The sequence below is a fragment of the Nothobranchius furzeri genome, chromosome 8, assembly GCF_043380555.1.
Source record: "Nothobranchius furzeri strain GRZ-AD chromosome 8, NfurGRZ-RIMD1, whole genome shotgun sequence".
Classification (NCBI taxonomy): Eukaryota; Metazoa; Chordata; class Actinopteri; order Cyprinodontiformes; family Nothobranchiidae; genus Nothobranchius; species Nothobranchius furzeri.
This window is the reverse complement of record NC_091748.1, coordinates 77789390-77808906: the sequence shown is the minus strand read 5'-3', so window position 1 is coordinate 77808906 and position 19517 is coordinate 77789390. Positions and strand designations below refer to the sequence as shown.

Sequence of the window (19517 nt, the reverse complement as noted above, 5' to 3'; positions counted from 1 at the left end):
CCATGGGGTGTAAAAATCGCCGAGTCTCAGGATAGGCTACTCCTCTTTAGCAAGTTGAAATTGGAATAGCAAGGCAACTAGCCATCGGTTTCAAAGGAGACGAGTCAGGGCCGCTTGCCTCCTTGAGTAAACCTCCCCCTTCCCTCTCTCCTCCAGCGAAGGAGGTGAAGGGAAATCCTGCACGTCAAATGACTGCTCCGAGGCTAAGTAGCTAGCAACGCTGGGAGAATCTAGGAAATGCTGCATTTTCTCCATCCGAGGCGGAGTGGGGGTGGGGGGTTGCAGTCTGTGTCATTCGCTATAGCAGGTGCACCTCCTTGGTTCACCAGGAGACGACTCCTTGTAGCACATTTTTCAAACAGGAAAAGTGGGTGGAGTAAGACTCTGGGGGTGACTTGCTCTTTAAAGGCTACGTGTGTTCAGCTTAACTGTGGAGTAAATGTTTTTTTTAATCATTTGTTTTTGTACAAAGTCAAAACAAACACACAATGAAACGTAAGTGTATGCTGTGTGTAGAGGGCCTTGTTAGGGTCCTGACCCTTCCTTTGGGAACCACGACTGTAGAGCAACAGCACCTACATGAGATAATCGTGTTTGGGAATCTTAAAACGTCTGAGAACTGTTTTATTTTTTCATGGAATGATGTAGAACAGGACTGTTTAGTCCAGGTCCTGCAGGGCCTGTGGCCTGCACGTTTTAGCAGGCCCGAGGGAGAAGCAACCGTTGGGCGGGACTGGCCGAAGATGAAGAGCAGAAGAATCTGAGCTCATGGGCCACTCCATAGCTTCAAACTGATGAAGATGGGAGCAGGTCTTTGGAGTTTAACATAGATAAGCGTGAGAGGAGAGCGGGTGGGGGTGTATGCAGGACATCTCCCTGGGGACCTGCCCTGTCCCCCTCCCTCCCTATCTCTCCCCTCACTTGTACACATGTGGTGATATTTCACAGGATGTCAAGGGGCTCAAATTGAAAATCCCTTGATGAATCAATATTTACTGCAGCAGCTAAATGAATAGTAATAAGTCACCAGAGGCTGAGGCCGGCCGCGGTCCAGGTCCCTCTGTCTTACAAAATCTGGAATACTCAAATGATATAACCCCCCCACCCCATCGCACAAATGCATAACACGCACAAAACGATCCCTTTATACACGATTTTGCTCAAATAAAACCTAAATGTGTTAGGTAAGATGCTCTAACAGAAACTTTTACTCAAGGGGTGGAACCAAAACTATCAGCTCAGTTTTATGGAAAGCAAAAGTTTGGAAAGAGGATTTAACAGATCCAATAAAAAGATGGCTGAAGCCTCCATAAAGCTTCAAAACTTCCGTTCATCACCGAGAACCTGGAGGAAACTATAGGGAGGAGAGGGCGTGGCCAGAGATAAACGCCGCTGTTTTTACTCTAACGCACCTTTAATATGTTTTTTGTTTTTGGTCCTGAGTTTTCACTTCCATCCGTTTTCTTTACCTGCCTATCCACGCAGTGTCGCGGGCGGGGGAGGGGAACGATGACTGGTGCCTTCTCCGGCAGTCTTCGGGCGAGCTACTTTTTACTATTTCATAATCGTTTACATAATCATCTGATCGGTTTATGTTTAACACGAGTAATCGCTGTCTTCCATGTAGGTTTGTGAGATGTGCCAACTAGCTAAAACTTTGTTTTAGACCATTTTTTAATTTATTAATTAATTATGGCGATCTACCTCTGCTTCCTGTTTGCAGGGTATCTACAGGTTTAAGGGAGCCAAATTTAAGACTCTTTAAGACCTTTTTTAAGGCCACTTAGACCAAATTCAAGTCATTTTTAAAATTAAAGTTCAGCTATAATTTCCAGCTATTGCCTGGAACCGGTGCTAACCACATCCCGAACGTGGGATTAGCCATCCAGTTACCAATAAACTTGCACTTACCCATGGCGCAAGCTCCCGCTAGTTTAACCAGCTAATGTGCTCATCTAAAAATAGCCCCCTTTCACAACCAACTGAATGTGTACGGTTCCGCTTACGCCAACATCGTACACAAAAAAAGCTGAACACTAACTAGAAATTCACGAAAATTTAATAGAAATAAAATAATCTTGTTTATTGGGTCTTTGGTAATTTCAGACCTTTGGAAACTGTATTTAAGGATCATTTTGTAATTTTTAAGGATTTTTAAGGCCTTAAATTTGGAAAAGCTAATTTAAGACTTTTTAAGGACCCGCGGATACCCTGTGTTTGTGCACCTCCTGTTCTGGGCTCAGCTGCTCATGTCTGCCCACCTGTAAACATCTCCCTGATGAAATTTCACAGCAAATTACGTGAAGGTAGAATAAACTGAATTTTATCAGCACAATTCACATCACTCAGGGGGAAACGTCTGCCTCGTTCTGAGGTGAAGCCGATGCGTTGTTGACGCCGTTTCTGTGCGATGACTTTGCATTAACTCGTGAAAGATAAATGCACATTTGTAAGGAAAAGATGCAAAGAGTGGCAAGAAGAAGGCTTTGTGTAAATGACAAGTCACCTGGCCGACTGGATCTTCTTGGCTCGCCAGGAGAGAGCGGGGTTGTAGTAGGGGGCATGTGTGGTTCCAGAACCAGAACCCGGTCGCATCTCCATCTTGTAGCGTGTTCTGAAGACCCGTTGGGAGGCGGGACTTCGGTGAAGGGTGGGATCTGTGGGGAGTCACATGAGAGTCTGAGCAAACAGCCAACGCAGAATTAAACTTATCCAGCCAACAAATGCGCACTTACACACCCACACACACACACACACACACACACACTCTCATACCCCCCCCCACACACACCCACACACCCACACACACACACTCTCATACCCCCCCCCCACACACACGCACACACTCTCATACCCCCCCCACACACACCCACACACCCACACACACACACTCTCATACCCCCCCCCCCCACACACACACACACACTCTCATACCCACACACACACGCACACACTCTCATACCCCCCCCCCCACGCGCGCACACACACTCTCATACCCACACACACACGCACTCTCATACACACTCTCCTACCCACACACGCGCGCCCACACACACACTCTCATACACATACACACACACACACGCGCCCACCCACCCACCCACACACACACTCTCATACCCCCCCACACACACGCGCACACACACACTCTCATACCCACACACACACACACACGCGCACACACACTCTCATACACATACTCTCCTACCCACACACACCCTCATACACATACACACACACACACTCATACCCACATCCCCCCCCACACACATGCGCCCACCCACCCACCCACCCACCCACCCACACACACACACACACACACACACACACACACACACACACACACACACACACACACACACACACACACACACACACACACACACACACACACACACACACACACACACACACACACACACACACACACACACACACACACACACACACACACGTTTGATGACTCTGGCAGGTGTGTTCTTTAATAAGCTTCACATATAAAAATGAGCGGGAATAACAGAGGCAGAATTTTTATGAGTCTAATAAATCATGTGCTCCGTCTCTCTCTGCGCTGCCCTCATCCCTCCTGCTTCCTCCTCACTTTAAGTCTCATTCGTTATTTCATTTTACAAATCCATCAGACGAGCCCCGAGAGCAGAGCCACTGGGACAGAAAGAGAGAGAACTAAGTGTTTTTATTTATTTATTTGGCTGCGTATCCATCATATTGTTTTATGACGGCCCGGCCCGCCTGACACACCAAGAGTACAATATGCATAGTGGATAATCAAAGTCCTCGTTCACTTCATTTCACTGCGATCGTGGACGTCAGGGGCCGAGACTGAAGAGAAAAAGTTTGTGTTGGTTGGTCCTAAAACCTCCTCTCCAGTGCTTGATGCAAACCGTTGCTTGATGAAGGCTAAAAGCACCAAACAACAGGTGAGTAAACCTTTCTGCTGCATCTGCTTGTCTTTACTTTATTTTGCACCTCCAGATGAAACAAGCTGAGCTTTTAAACCCACTGCAGCCTTTCCTGGGTTTGTTTGGTTTTCTTTCATCCAAAACTCCAATTTAACTAAATCTCTCCAACAAAGATCAACTTATGAAGGTCGCAGGGAAACCCAGACACCAAGGCGCTCCCAGACCAGAGAGGATGTATAATCCTATCAGGGAGGTCAGAGTTTGGCCCTGGGATCTCTACCAGTACTAGAAGATCTCAAAGGGAGGAGATGAGGTGTCCCCCAAGCTGCTTTCTTTTGATGAGGAGGAGTGGTGACCCTACTCCAATGGTCACCCTACAGAGGTGATTGTACCTGGAATCTCTTTCAGGATGATTCGAAATCATGAGCTTTTCTTCTCAGACTAGAACAATGCTCTCACAGCCAGAGGTGACCAAATGATTTGTCTGTTAGGAACCAAACACTGAGAAAGTTACACTCCTCTGCTTGAGCTAAAGGTCCACTCCCAGCCCAGACTTTACTCCATGTGAGATTCTGGGTCTCAGACTCTGAAGACAGCCCTGGAAGCATGTGCTCCTTCAACAGTTGGTCTACAACATTTGGTTTGAGCCTCATGGTCAGCTAATCAAACTGTTCAGATTCTCTGAATTCATCTTTTTAGGATGTAGAATCAAAAGATGAACTCACCAAAATGTTCATCATGAACTGTAAGATAGTCAGTGTTTTCCAATCAGAATTTCTTTGAACCGTCTATCAAACTTTGACCTTTCTGACAGAACCTTTTCATAGTTCTCGCCGCCCTTGAGCGGCTCAAGGGTGGCGAGATCTTGAGATTTAGCACTGGCGACATCTCAGCTGTCATGTTCTTCATCACTGAATCTCCTCCTGACGAGGTCCAACAGCTCGTCTGATTCTGAGACTTAGGGTGTTTCTCAGTGCCAAGGAACCTTGCCTTGATGTCTTGGCCCCGCCCCAGTTGACTAGGAGATACGTCATCAGGAGCCACCAAGACGCGTTCCAATGTTCATGTTCTACCGAGGCGTGTATTCTCCGTTTGTTAGCCGTTTAGCTAGCTGAGCAAGGATACACGGGAGGCGTCTTGTAGCCTAGCCTTGGTAAAAAAAATTACCCAGAATACACCGCGGTATTTTCAAAAAGACGGGGGATCAGAAGCCGGCAGCTACCTCGGGGACAATTTAAGTTTAAAAGTAAGTTAACTAATAAAATTTATTTTTTTTTAGATCAAAAGAAGTTATCTATGGTTGGTTAGTTGCTTTTTAGTTGCAGCTTCAGTGGCTAGCGGGTAGTAACTCGCTTATATTTTTAATTTAATAAACATGTACACAATTTAAATGGCAAAAGGCTTGTTATATATTTATATTGAAACCAATACGCATAAAATATAACATTGTCTCTCGTGTCACGCAACGTTATGTGACAGCCGTGGAAGCCACGGTTACGTGAAGCAAGTCTGTTCCATTTAGCCATTTTCTTTGACCAAGGAAGGACAGTGACCTTGTAAGCAACGCGTCTGACCTCGCAAGACATCGCCTTGCAATGCCAGGCGCCGTAACATTGAGAAACACCCATAGTCAACAAACGCTCTGCCTTTTTCTTTTTGGACATCACTTTAGTTCCTTTTTCAAAAGATAAATGCTGCTTTGTCAAATAAGGGATTATCTCGTCATTCTGATCCACAAAAACAGGCTCAGAGGATTTAGTAAAACCAGGAACATCAATAAAAAGATTCACTGTAAAACATCTTATGGATAATTACGGCAGATAAATCAAACACTCAACAGATTCATTTTAGTTATCCCACCACCCAAAAGGTGTCATCCGCATCACTTCCTGTCTCCACCTATCATGCTCTGTGGTGGTCAGTGACAGCGTTCCATCTTCCTAATGAGCAGAGAAAAGACGAAGCGACAGAATGTGAGAGAGGGATGTAAAAGGAGTTTAAACACTAGTGAAAAGCCCATCTCATATCGCCTCTCATCTCCTACACTCCTTACTCGTATCACTGAGGGCTGAGCGAGGCACTGAAACACATGTTGTACATTTAAAACACGCGTGTAGACAACAATACTTACTTTTACTGGTGTGAACAAAGCACGTGCATGAGTATGTGCACCATAACTACACCCATTGGTTAGTGGCTGCTGGCACAATCCCAGACAACTTCAAGCAACACCTAAAGGTGTGCTTCCATGTTCCATGTTTTAGGATTTTTTCTGATTCTAAAGCAATTCATACTTCTCTGTCTGCGTCGGGACGCACGCACGTAACGCCATTATCCGTCCTTTTGAGGGCTCTCCAGCAGGCTCGCAAGGACGGGCGGAGTCGAGATCTCTTTCTAAACATCCGTCCGACGAAACGGAGAATGCAAGCTTGTGATTGGTCAGGACGCCACTGTCGTCGGCAGCGCCGCCATTGCTCACTCAAAAACAAAGACAGCCAAAGATACCTAGTGACAGACACGGAGAAGCTTGAAGAATCCCTCGAGGAAAAACTCTAAAAATATTAACGTTTTATTCCCCGTGACTGGAGGAGTGAAAAGATATGCAAGTACATGAAGAGGTGGAGGAGAATGAGGAACAGAACTGTCTGTGTTAAATAGTAATTGAAATCCAAAAAACACAATATAAAGACACCATCTTGGACCCGATACATGACAGGATACCCCAGAACAGCGCTACGCCCTCTGTTGTCCTGACGGGGAATTGCTTTGCAACATTCCCCAGGAGGCGAAGAAGTCTGAAGGCAAAACGTCTCCATCCGTGCGTACATGTGTCTTCCTCGTGGAGCTGATGTACAAATTAGGCTTAACGGGTCCAATGGGGGTTTCTCAATGCCAAGGAACCTCGCCTTGATGTCTTGGCCCCTCCCCGGTTGCCTTGGAGATACGTCACCAGGAGCCGCCAAGATGTGTTCCAATATTCATGTTCTACTGAGGCCTGTGTTCTCTGTTTCTAAGCTGTTTAGCTAGCTGAGCGAGGATACACTGGAGGTGTCTTGTAGCCTAGCCTTGGCCAAAAATTTCCCAGAATACACCACAGCATTTTCAAAAGGACGGTGGATCAGAAGCCGACAGCTACTTTGGGGGCAAATTTCAAGTTTAAAAGTAAGTCAGCTAATTTAAAATGTTTTTTTTTAGATCCAAAGAAGTTATCTATGGTTGGTTAGTTGCTTAGTAGCTGCAGCTTCGGTGGCTAACGGGTAGTAACTCACTTATATTTTTAATTAAATAAACATAAACACAATTTAAAAAGTAAAAGGCTCCTTACATATCTATATTGAAACCAATACGTATAAAATATAACGTTATCTCCCCGTGTCACGCAATGTTACGTGACCGCCGTGAAAGCGTGATGCAAGTCTGTTCCATTTAACCGTTTTCTTTGACCAAGGAAGGACAGTGTCCTCGTGAGCAAGGCGCCTGGCCTCGCAAGACATCGCCTCGCCAGACCGGGCGCCTTGACATTGAGAAACACCCTATGATTGTTTCATATAGTCTGAGCATGAAAATAGTTTCCTACATCTATCTGCTGCATTAGCTTTTGATAGCAAATAGATGGTGATACTCTAGGATTAGAAAAGCGTGACAGATCTATGTCACACTGTTAGTCTGCATTCATGGGCCCCGCCCATCTTGGTTCATGCCCGCCCACACAAAGGCCTTTTTAAAAAATATTTTTGCAGTGAGGAGTTAGAGCGGAGTGTCTTGGTGATAATGACTTTACAACATGGCTGAACGCATACTGTTAGCCAATCAGAAACAAGGTGTGTGCATATCACTAATAATAATAATGAGTAACTCTGCTGTTTTCAGCCCACCTGCAAACTTCTGCATGTTAGAACAGGAGCATCGTAGCTTTTATCAAAGACTCACAAGGCACTGATTCACACCAGAGACCACTGCAAATGTAATGAATAAACAAGTAAAACACACCTTTAAATTTGAAAAACTAAAAAAAAAAAAAACCTCTATTAAATTATTTTCTTTACAAAAAAAATTCTAGAAAATAAAAAAATATTTTTAGATTTAAAATGTATTTAAAATGTGTTGTTTTTGTGAAGCGCTTTGTGGTTTTTATCTTTAGAGGCTCTATAATATAGAGTCTAAATAAAAGACCATTGTTTTTCTTTCCTTTCAGAATGCTAATGTTTTTAGCAGTTAGCTTAGTGTTGTTACGTGGCATTTATACCTTATTAAAATCAAACAAATGTACCAGTAATTTGGGTTTAAAAAGGCATAAAAAGTGAGTTACAAGTCGATCCTAGCACATACTCATCGTTAGTATTAGCAATAGCATTATTAACATGCGCTAATGAATTAAAATAGCACAACTTATTACTTACTCGAGCAAAAACAAGACAACGGCCATTTAAAGCTTCTCCGGATACTAAATCTAGACTAAAATTGCTGTCCAAGCTTGTACACGGGTTTTGTTTGGTCTGCAGTGTGATATATATTAAACTATATGGGTAATAACTTAAAAACGTGTGTTTTTTGCAATATCACGTCTGTGCCAGGTCATTTAAAGCCTTAGTAAAATCACTTTCGTCCACCATCGCGCTGTTTTCTTGTGAAGCGAAACACTTCCTGTCTACCTTTTGAGTTTTTCCACGACTGCAGAGTCACATGAGTGAAACCCAGAAAACCACAAGGCTAATCCCACATGGGCAGCAGGAATGACACCAACAGGGTAGAACCAACACCAAACAGCAACAACACGGAAACAAACACAAGTGGTTTGTGTCTATGGGACGCCATTTGTAATGTCAAACGGTAATCATTTAACAGCAGCGGGTCATTTAACCTATCATGAAAGAAAAATCACTAGTTTATTTTTCTATTTAATATTTTCACAATGATATGCATTCATTTATAAATGTTAAAGTTCCCAAATAAATATTTGGTAACACTTCCTTTTACAGTCACCAAATTACTATGTACTTACATGGTAATTACTATATCTGAGTTCTTAAACAGTTATTACCATGTAACTCAGGTTCAATTCTAGTTTATATTTTTCTTAATCATTCCCAGTATTGACTGCTTTATATAATAATTACACTTTGTTACAATTATACACTTTAATAACACAATAATATACTTTACCTTACTATGTAATTACCATGCAAGTACTTAGTAATTAGGATACTGTCGAAGGAAGTGTTACCAAATATTTAGTTAGCAAGCTAAATATTGAATTTGGAGTTAAATATTTATTTTACAAACTAAATACCTTCAGCTTGTGTTTCTGGAGACGTTACTTAGGTTAACAAGACAAATCCGTGCTGGTGTCTCCCTTTACTGTGATCTCTTACGGAAGCTCACATGCACTGATTTTAATGTTCTTGTGACCTGAGCCGGAAGAAAGAAAAGGTGAAATGATGCACATTTGGGCTGAGACTCTGTTGTGGACAGACATAGACAGAGGGTCGAGCAGAACGATCCACCCCCAGCAGGACTAACAGAGATATTCCAGGGAGTGTGTTCTGACTTCTTTAAAAACAAACAAAGCCTTGTTAAAGAATATTTTATATGCAGTTATTAAAAGCCAAGAACCTGTCAGGATGTAATAAAAAACAAGACACCGTGAGGTGGACAGAGAGAGGGGTTGTGCTGGATTAGTTGCCTAGCTTCTAGTCACGTTTTCTTCCACAACCCATCTGTAGTGCGGTCAGAGCTATGTGGTCGTCCTGGCAGATGACAAATAGAGCTTGTCAAAGGTGTCGCCATGATTCCCACCTCGCAACCCCTCATATAACCGCACCCACTCCGCCGCACCCCCATCCCCACCCCTCAATCTGCCTCCAAATCCGTGTCGTAAGCGTCATGCCGCTCGCCGCTCTGAGACTCTGTCACACAGCTGTTCCACGTAACTGCTGTTTAATGACACCTACAGTTATGTGTGTGTGTGTGTGTGTGTGTGTGTTTGTTCACATGCTCACTGGTCATGGTCGCAGAGTGGAAGATTGAGACCCCTTTGTTCACAGAGTCATTCAACCAACACAACCTGCAGTAGTTTACAATCAGTGCAACACACACGCGCGCGCGCGCACACACACACACACACACACACACACACACACACACACACACACACACACACACACACACACACACACACACACACACACACACACACACACACACACACACACACACACACACACACACACACACACACACACACACACACACACACACACACACACACACACACACACACACACACACACACACACACACACACACACACCTGGGATCTCAATCTTCCCCTAATAGACCTCTGACAGTGGATAGCCCCTGGAGCGGCGCCCTGCGCTGGAAGATGCATGCCGCTGGCCCTCCGTCCATCCATCTCCCACCGACTCACCGCTCTGAACCACAGATAATCTAATCCTGCCGCCTCAACATGCACTTGTCTCTCCTTTTGCAAGTAGTCTGCCTCCCCCAGACCTTCAGTGCAGATGCTAATGTGACCGGTTTGGTCCAAAGCACCAGATAGTGAAACAACTGCACCACTTAGGTTCTGTCACTGGGAATCTGAGGCATCTTCACAGCATCAGTAACAAACAAAATAGCATTTTTCTCCATTTTGAACAAAAAAAAAACTATTTTCCAACATGTGGATCCTGAAATCTGGATAAAACACCTCCGGTTTTCTCTCTTTTATCCACGGTAACGGGTCTGGTCCTGGGAAATCAACATGAAACTCGTGACAAATCTCTAATGTAGATGCTGCTTTTTCATCATAAAAAGACAGATGGAGCGTCACGTAAGATGACGAACCTGAGGGCCATCCCTAAGATGACTAAGCCTCGTTTTTACAGCGTGGACTAGACTCCAGATCCTCAGCCCTCTGACTGGGGCGGCTGACAGGCCACAGCACCGAACCTCCAATCCTCCATCCTCTTACGGAGCCCCTGAAGTCTGTCTTTCCATACCTGACGGCTAATTCCAGGGAACAGCATTCTCCATGTGCCCCCTACTTGGGACGAGTTCACGGATAATAAATCTTTTTATTGACAGTGACGGTTCCTTCTGCCATTCTATGTTCAAATCCCCCGTGGTTCATCCTCTGACTCCCATGGCTCTGGCACCCTCTCAGAAGACAGCAGTGCCATCCCAACATCAGATTTAACAAGGGAGTTACCACAATTTAATAATCCAGTGTAAGCCAGCACGGTCCTGATAACATGACCTGCATGTGTCTGACAGTCGGTGATGCTTTCTGACAGACTACCCAGAGAGTTTGATGCCCGCAGACAGGAAACAGCACTGATGGGTCTTAAAAATACTCCCACCTCTTACTCATGTAAATGATTTGCACGTTAACGCTTAATCAGAGCGATTTCAGTCTCTGAAGCCTCGTAAGAAGGAGCTGGAGTCATTTGATCCACCTCTGTGGGCTCTCATAGCTCCGGGTCTGTTTGTTGCCTGGTTGCAAAATGCACCGTTTCCCCCTTGGCTGGTAACCAACACCAGTTTCAGAGTTGGGAGAACCAGCCAGAAATACTCTGCTGCAGCGAGTCAAATACAGTCAGGTCCATAAATACTGGGACATCGACACAATGCTAACATCTTTGGCTCTATACACCACCACAATGGATATCCAATGAAACGAACAAGATGTGCGTTAACTGCAGACTGTCAGCTTTTATTTGAGGGTATTTACATCCAAATCAGGTGAACGGTGAAGGAATTACAACAGTTTGTATATGTGCCTACCACTTGTTAAGGGACCAAAAGGAATGGGGCTATTGGTTTCTCAGCTGTTCCATGGCCAGGTGTGTGTTATTCCCTCATTATCCCAATTACAATGAGCAGATAAAAGGTCCAGAGTTCATTTCAAGTGTGCTACTTGCATTTGGGATCTGCTGCTGTCAACTGTCAAGACCTGTCACTATCAGTGAAGCAAGCCATCATTAGGCTGAAAAAACAAAAGAAACTTATCAGAGACAGCAAAAACATTAGGCGTGGCCACAACAACAGTTTGGAACATTCTCAAAAAGAAGGGATGCACCGGTGAGCTCAGCAACAACAAAAGACCCGGAAGACCACGGTTAAACAACTGTGGTGGATGACCGAAGAGTCCTTTCCCTGGTGAAGAAAACACCCTTCACAACAGTTGGCCAGATCAAGAACACTCTCCAGGAGGTAGGTGTATCTGTGTCAAAGACAACAATCAAGAGACGACTCCACCAGTGTGAATACAGAGGGTTCACCACAAGATGTAAACCATTGGTAAGCCCCAAAAACAGGAAGGCCGGATTAGAGTTTGCCAAACAACATCTAAAAAGGCCTTCACAGTTCTGGAACAACATCCTACGGACCGATGAGACCAAGACCAACTTGTACCAGAGTGATGGGAAGAGAAGAGTCTGGAGATGGAAAGGAACTGCTCATGATCCTAAGCATACCACCTCATCAGTGAAGCATGGTGCTGGAAGTGTCATGGCGTGGGCATGTATGGCTGCCAGTGGAACTGGTTCTCTTGTATTTATTGATGATGTGACTGCTGACAAAAGCAGCACGATGAATTCTGAAGTGTTTCGGGCAATTTTATCTGCTCATATTCAGCCAAACGCCTCAGAACTCATTGGACGGCGCTTCACTGTGCAGATGGACAATGACCCAAAGCATACTGCAAAAGCCACCAAAGAGTTTCTGAAGGGAAAGAAGTGGACTGTTTTGCAATGGCCAAGTCAATCACCTGACCTGAATCCAACTGAGCATGCATTTCACTTGCTGAAGACGAAACTGAAGGGAAAAGGCCCCAGGAACGAGCAGGACCTGAAGACTGTTGCAGTAGAGGCCTGGAGAGCAGTACCAGGGATGAAACCCAACGTCTGGTGATGTCTATGTGTTCCAGACTTCAGGCTGTAATTGACTGCAAAGGATTTACAACCAAGTATTGAAATGTATAAGTTTGATTGATGGTTCTTATTCTGTCCCATTACTTGGTGTCATGCAAACTGTTGTAATTCCTACACCGTTCACCTGATTTGGATGTAAATACCCTCAAATAAAAGCTGACAGTCTGCAGTTAACGCACAACTTGTTCGTTTCATTGGATATCCATTGTGGTGGTGTATAGAGCCAAAAATGTTAGCATTGTGTCGATGTCCCAATATTTATGGACCTGACTGTATATTTTAGGCACCGGAGAATAAGTCAGTTTTAGTATTTGCCTTTTCCGGACGACTTTCCCTGCATTTACCTTCTGGTGGGAACTGAATCAATAAAAAAAACACCTTAAAAACGAGATCAGAACACAGGACTCGTGTCTACAGCTGTCCTGACCCCTGAGATTTAAAGGGGCCACATCAGCATGTAATATTATCGTTTCCTTGTGAAAAATACTCCAAAACCACTGTTGGCTGCATTTATGCCTTTTCCTGTTCCAGCTGCAACTTCAGAATTTTATTTTGAAACTCCTGATACTAATGTATAAGTTGTACATCACCTCATCGTCCTGCCCCCAACATCAGGCTCCCTCCTGCTCCAGAAGCTATTCTCTGGTCTGAAACCTGTCTCACCTGGCCAGCTTAGGTATGTGGCATAGGGGACAAGTGTCATGTAACAGACTCGGTAGTCTAGTTTATGGTGTTGGTGTCATCTTCTGTGTTTATGAGAAGGACATGATGCAAGGCAATGGTCCAACAGATCATTCTGTCCCAAACCAAGTGACTGGTGGAAGTATTTAGACAGCTGTGGCTGAAAAACAGCAAATGTTTTGAAATTTGTATTACTTTAATGAATCCCATCGGGATATAAGGACATAATAAACATAGAGCTGGGTGATAAAACAATAAAAATATGTGTCAAAATAATCTTTCCTCAAAAGGCTGGGTCCATATAAGCCTTCAACAGATGAAAACCCAATGATGATGAGATCTGCTCCGCGTAGGACCGATCATGGTAGGAATAAAGCCACAGCAAGTTAGGCTGATGCAACAACACGGTAGCAGCCGGACGTGCTAACGGGTGATGTTTGTGCCGCTCTTGATGCAGCAATCAAGTAGAACATCACTTCAAATAAAAATTGAGCTCAGTTTTAACTCATTCACTGCCAATGATGACTAAAGTCGTCATTTGCATTTTTTTTTTACTGTGTGGGCGTCGGACGAGCCCCCGCACGCGGAGAACAAACATCTCAGCTCTAAAGCCGATCTTCATCCGCATACGTCACATGTCACGTCATCAGGAAGCAGAACATCCATGTGTTAGATCGTTTTGGGTCGCTGCTGTAAAAAAAGTGAGGCGCAAACCGGAAAAGCTTCTGCCGATCACAATTCAACGGATTATGAAAGAACGGTTAAGGCTCAAAACGCGCTGATTCTTCCTGATGTAAGAGGTGAGTCTCCTCTTTGTTTTGGTTGTTTTGGCGTTGACATCATCCTAGCGCGCAACGTTCTGTGCCTCTTAAAAAAACAGTAACAATGGTAAGAAAAGCTGGCAGCGAAGGGCTTTACGGATCAGGAAACGGCTGGCAGTGAATGAGGTAAGGGGTTGGATTGGGGGGTTAAACCACCCAAAAGCTCCTGATTGCAGTCGTGTCTGCAGCTCGCTGCTCCCCATGGGGATGGGTCAAATGCGGTGGAAGATTTTCACCACACCACAGCAGTGTGTGTGACACCTATGAGTCTTTAATTATGGAGCAATTAAGAACTCTTGCAAATTACACAGACCCTTTAGAAACTCCCTCTGGAATACTGTCCATGATTAGTCACCAGCAGTTGCAGCATGGTGAGATAACGACCAGATTAAAGGAGAATTATGAAAAGTTTCCATTTACAAGGAAGGGAGCAACAGCCCGCCTGTTTGTCAGTAGCTGGTTGGATTAGAGTTATCAGAAATGAAAACCAAACCAGTCAAACTAGAGTTAAGAAGAGGATGATTGAAGTTCCTTCAGTTGAGCTGGTTTCATTCTGCAGACTAAGAAAGAAGCGCCTTCAGAGAAGGAGTGTAACTGTAAATGTGATGACAGACAGATGGCATTAATCAGCTGCTCTTTCCTTCATGGCTGAATTAACACTTGGCAGCATGTTACTCGACACGGAACACACGGCATTATTTTTACAAAGTATTTCGGTCTGGTGAGCCACCTTCTATATTTTCAGAGGAACACTTGGGGGTTCTGTGAGCATACGTGAGGAAGAAATGGGTTGGCAAGAACCAGCGGGCCGATGAGAACACATACAGAAACAGAGAGGTCCCTGGTGTTTGCTATGAGCAGATGCTGCCAGTCAGGGTGGAGGTGATGTCACCAAACAGAGGTGTGTTTAGAAGGGGGTGGTGATGACGGTTAGGGGGAGAGGTATCAGCTTGTGGCCTCGTCCATCATCGCAGAGGAGCCATTGGCTGTAATGGACACCAGTTGACCCAGGAACCCTCAGAGAGGCTTTCACTCAGGCCCAGCAGGAAGTTATGGCTCATAAAAGCCAGAAATTACATGTCAAGAACTGGAAAAGAATAGACAACAAAAACTAAAACACAAATATATTTACCATCAGAGCTAGTTAGGACACAGGATGGGAAATTTTAAGGATTAAGCTTTAAAACAGAATTTTTAAAAACAGGTAAAACAGGCAGAAAGAGTTGAACATTGGGGAGAAAGTGATGCAGAAAACTCAAGTGGGACATAAATAAAAAATTAGAGGAAAGTCAGGGCTTCAATAAAGTAAGGGCTTGACGGGATTGAACACTTTAGCATTCCCATGGTGCTGCTTATTATTGTTATTTGAATATCTGGGGTCACGCACCTCTATATTAGTTAATAAACACTAAAACTACGTTTGTAAAGCTGTGTGTGTGTGAATTTGGCCCAGAATAATTTCCTAAAGATCCATGAACTCAGCTGCTTTGTAGACTTTAAAGTAAGACTACAACCCAAAAATTAAATAATACCAAATTCAAGCAACACGTTTTAAAGCACACTCTCTTCGTAGATTACAGTGCATCCGGGAAGTATAGCGCTTCACTTATTGCACTTTTTTGTTTACGTTACAGCCTCATTCCAAAATTCATTTTGCCCATAAAACTCAACACACAACACCCCATAATGATAATGAGAAAAAAAAGTGTCTTTGCAAATGTATTAAAAATAAAAAACTTGAGAAATCACATGTACATAAGTATTCACAGCCTTTACTCGGTTCTTTGTTGATGCACCTTTGGCAGCAATTGCAGCCTCTAGTCATTTTGAATATGATGCCACGAGCTTGCCACACCTGTCTTTGGGCGGTTTATGCCCATTCCTCTTTGCTGCACCTCGAGCTCCACCAGGTTGGATGGAAAGCGTCGGTGCACAGCCATTTTCAGATCTCTCCAGAGATGTTCAACGGGGTTCAGGTCTGGGCTCTGGCTGGGCCACTCGAGGACATTCACCGAGTTGTTCTGTAGCCACTCCTTCGATATTTTGGCTGTGTACTTAGGGTCGCTGTCCTGCTGAAAGGTGAACCATCGCCCCACTCTGAGGTCAAGAGCGCTGTCGAGCAGGTTTTCATCCAGGATGTTTCTGTACATTGCTGCAGTCATCGTTCCCTATGTCCTGACTAGTCATCCAGTTCCTGCCGCTGAAAAACATCCCCACAGCATGATGCTGCTACCGCCATGCTTCACTGTAGGGATGGTACTGGCCTTGGTGATGAGCGGTGCCTTATTTTCTCCAAACATAACGCCTGGCATTCACTCCAAAGAGCGGTCTGAGTCCTTAAGGTGCCTTTTAGCAAACTCCAGGCGGGCTGCCATGTGCCTTTTACTAAGGAGAGGCTTCCGTCTGGCCACTCTACCACACAGACCTGATTGGTGGATTGCTGCAGAGATGGTTGTCCTTCTGGAAGGTTCTCCTGTCTCCACAGAGAACCGCTGGAGCTCTGACAAAGTGATGTAACGTGATGAAGGTTCTCTAATTTGTGGCAAAGGTCACATCTACACCCAGCTGGGTCAAACAGTACTTTTAAATCCACAGATTAACCCAAGGAGCTGCGATGTCTGCTCAAGATCATATCACCTATCTGCTGCTGTTCCATCCCAGGAAGAGGACACTTCAAGTCACGATGATAATAATTAGATAATAATTAATAAAACTCATTGATGTTATTACTGTTTAACATAATCTCATAAATGATCACTTGGTTCAGTATAAAGGTATTTTAATTACATGAAATGGATTATTATGCTTTGGGTATAATAATGATTAATTATAATAATGATTATGATGACAGTAAATGATGTGTTCAGCAAAGAAGGTCAAGTTCACCTTATCCACTTAACACAGAGTCCAGATAAACATAACTGCAACATGTTTTTGACGCATGATCAAAGCCTTCTTCCGGAGAGAGTGGGAGTGTCCTGCGAGCTTGGTAAAACTAACCATCACCAGCTTCAGAGTGAGTTCTTGAACCAACACCACGGAGGAAAAGGGAACGGCCGTCCCAAAAACCTCCACCTGCTGTTCCAGTCACGCCGACCAGAATAGCTAAAGAATAACGAAACTGTAACCCGCTAACGAAGACTCTACCCAGAGTTGTTGATTTCTGAGTTGAGTTGAGACGAAAAACTCCTTCAGAGTTACGGACTTTGAGACGCCAATAGTTCATCAGTCGTGTAACCCACGGAGACAACTCAGGACTGATTTGGTCGCATAGAGGTCCTTCTACCATCCTCATGCCCGGAGGAAATCATCTCCACCTGACATCTCGGATCCGAATGGGGGTCTCTGGAAAATGGGTGAGGTAGACACCAATCGACAGATGACGTTTGATGCTGTTCTCTCTAAATAACTCAGTTAGCTGCAAAACATAATTTCATCCAGAACGCTTCCAACTCTCTGTGAAAGAAACCTTCTAATAATCTCATTCACGCATCCAAACTCGTATTTTTTCATTTAGCTTCCATTCAGCCACAGGTTTGCTTTTGAAACAAGTTTAATATCAAGGCTGTTAAAAATTGTCATTGAAGTGCCATCCTTGAATTGTCGTTTTATAATTGTCGTTTCAAATCTTTAAAGAGCAAGTCACCCCTACAAGAAACTTACCTCACTCCCACTTCCTGTTTGAAAAATGCAACAAATGCTGTTGCCTAGCAAACCGAGAGGGCGGAGCTGCTAACAAACACACACACACAGGCTCACAACAACATTGTGACATCATATGGTACCAGTTTACATCATAGCACACCTCTTAGCCAATAGCGATGGCAGATTTGAATTCAAATGCAGTGCAGAGTTTTTACCTGACAACGGCACAACACTGACAGTTTTAGGCAGAAATTTTAAATTTTAACTAAAATGCAATAAAGTGCAAAACTATTTACTACACGTGTCAACCCAGGGGCCTTATATACAGGGTATCTGCAGGTGTAAGGGAGCCAAATTTAAGACTTTTTAAGACCTTTTTTAAGGCCACTTAGACCAAATTTAAGCTAGTTTTATAATTAAATTTAAGCTATATTTTCCAGCTATTGCCTGGAACCGGTGCTAACCACATCGCGAACATGGGATTAGCATTCCAGTTACCATTAAACTTGCACTTCCCCATGGCGCAAGCTCCCACTAGTTTAACCAGCTAATGTGCTCATCTAAAAATAGTCCCCTTTCACAACCAACTGAATGTGTACGGTTCCGCTTATGACAATATCATACAACAAAAATGCTGAAGACTAACTAGAAATTCATAAAAAAATTTATAGAAATAAAAGAATCTAGTTTATTGGGTCTTTGAATATTTAAGACCTTTGGAAACTGTATTTAAGGATCATTTGTCATTTTTAAGGATTTTTAAGGCCTTAAATTTGGAAAAGCTAACTTAAGACTTTTTAAGGACCCGCGGATACCCTGTATATAGACAGGTGTGTGCCTTTCCACATGTCCAATCAACTTAATTTACCACAGGTGGACTCAAGCTAATCTGCTGAAACACCTCAAGGATGATCAGTGGAAACAGAATGCACTTCAGCTCAATTCTGAGCTTCGCGTCAAAGGCTGTAAATACTTATGCTCATGTGAGTTCAAGTTTTTTATTTTTTATATATTTGCAACAACTTCAAAGGCACATTTTTCACATCATCATTATGTTGTGTGTTGAATTTTATGGGTAAAATGAATTGAATGCATTTTGGAATGAGGCTGTAACATAAACAAAAGAATGGAATAAGTGAAGCGCTATGAAGACTTTCCGGATGCACTGTATCAAAACGTCAGACACCAGTTTTAAGCCCGGATAATTCATTGGACACAAAATTTTAAAGAGTGTAATGTTTTTAATAATAACAGGGTTTCTATATAGTAACATCAGGATTGCTAAGTATTTTTCCAAATGTTGAATATTATGCAAGGAGAGGATCTCCTTGATGAATAATTAAATGATAGCCCCTGTGTGCTTTTCCACAGCAGCCATAAAGAACATCAATAACGTAAATAAGACATGATGGAAACACGCTTTTCCTGTGAACTTAACCTTCACCCCAACCCGACCTCTGCAGCTGACAACATCTTCGGCGATGATCGAGATTCCGTCAGTTTGGGACTGGCATCCAACA

General features: G+C 43.7%; 1 protein-coding gene across 2 annotated transcripts in view; it reads right to left on the bottom strand.

The window, feature by feature from the left end:
* The window catches only part of zc3h3 (zinc finger CCCH-type containing 3), a 95655-nt gene that overhangs the window by 41983 nt on the left and 34155 nt on the right, over positions 1-19517 (bottom strand). For both annotated transcript variants that reach the window (XM_070554349.1, XM_070554350.1), the window contains exon 4: positions 2507-2657. In XM_070554349.1, coding sequence (XP_070410450.1) covers positions 2507-2657 — 151 coding nt within the window. The remainder of the gene's footprint in view (positions 1-2506; positions 2658-19517) is intronic.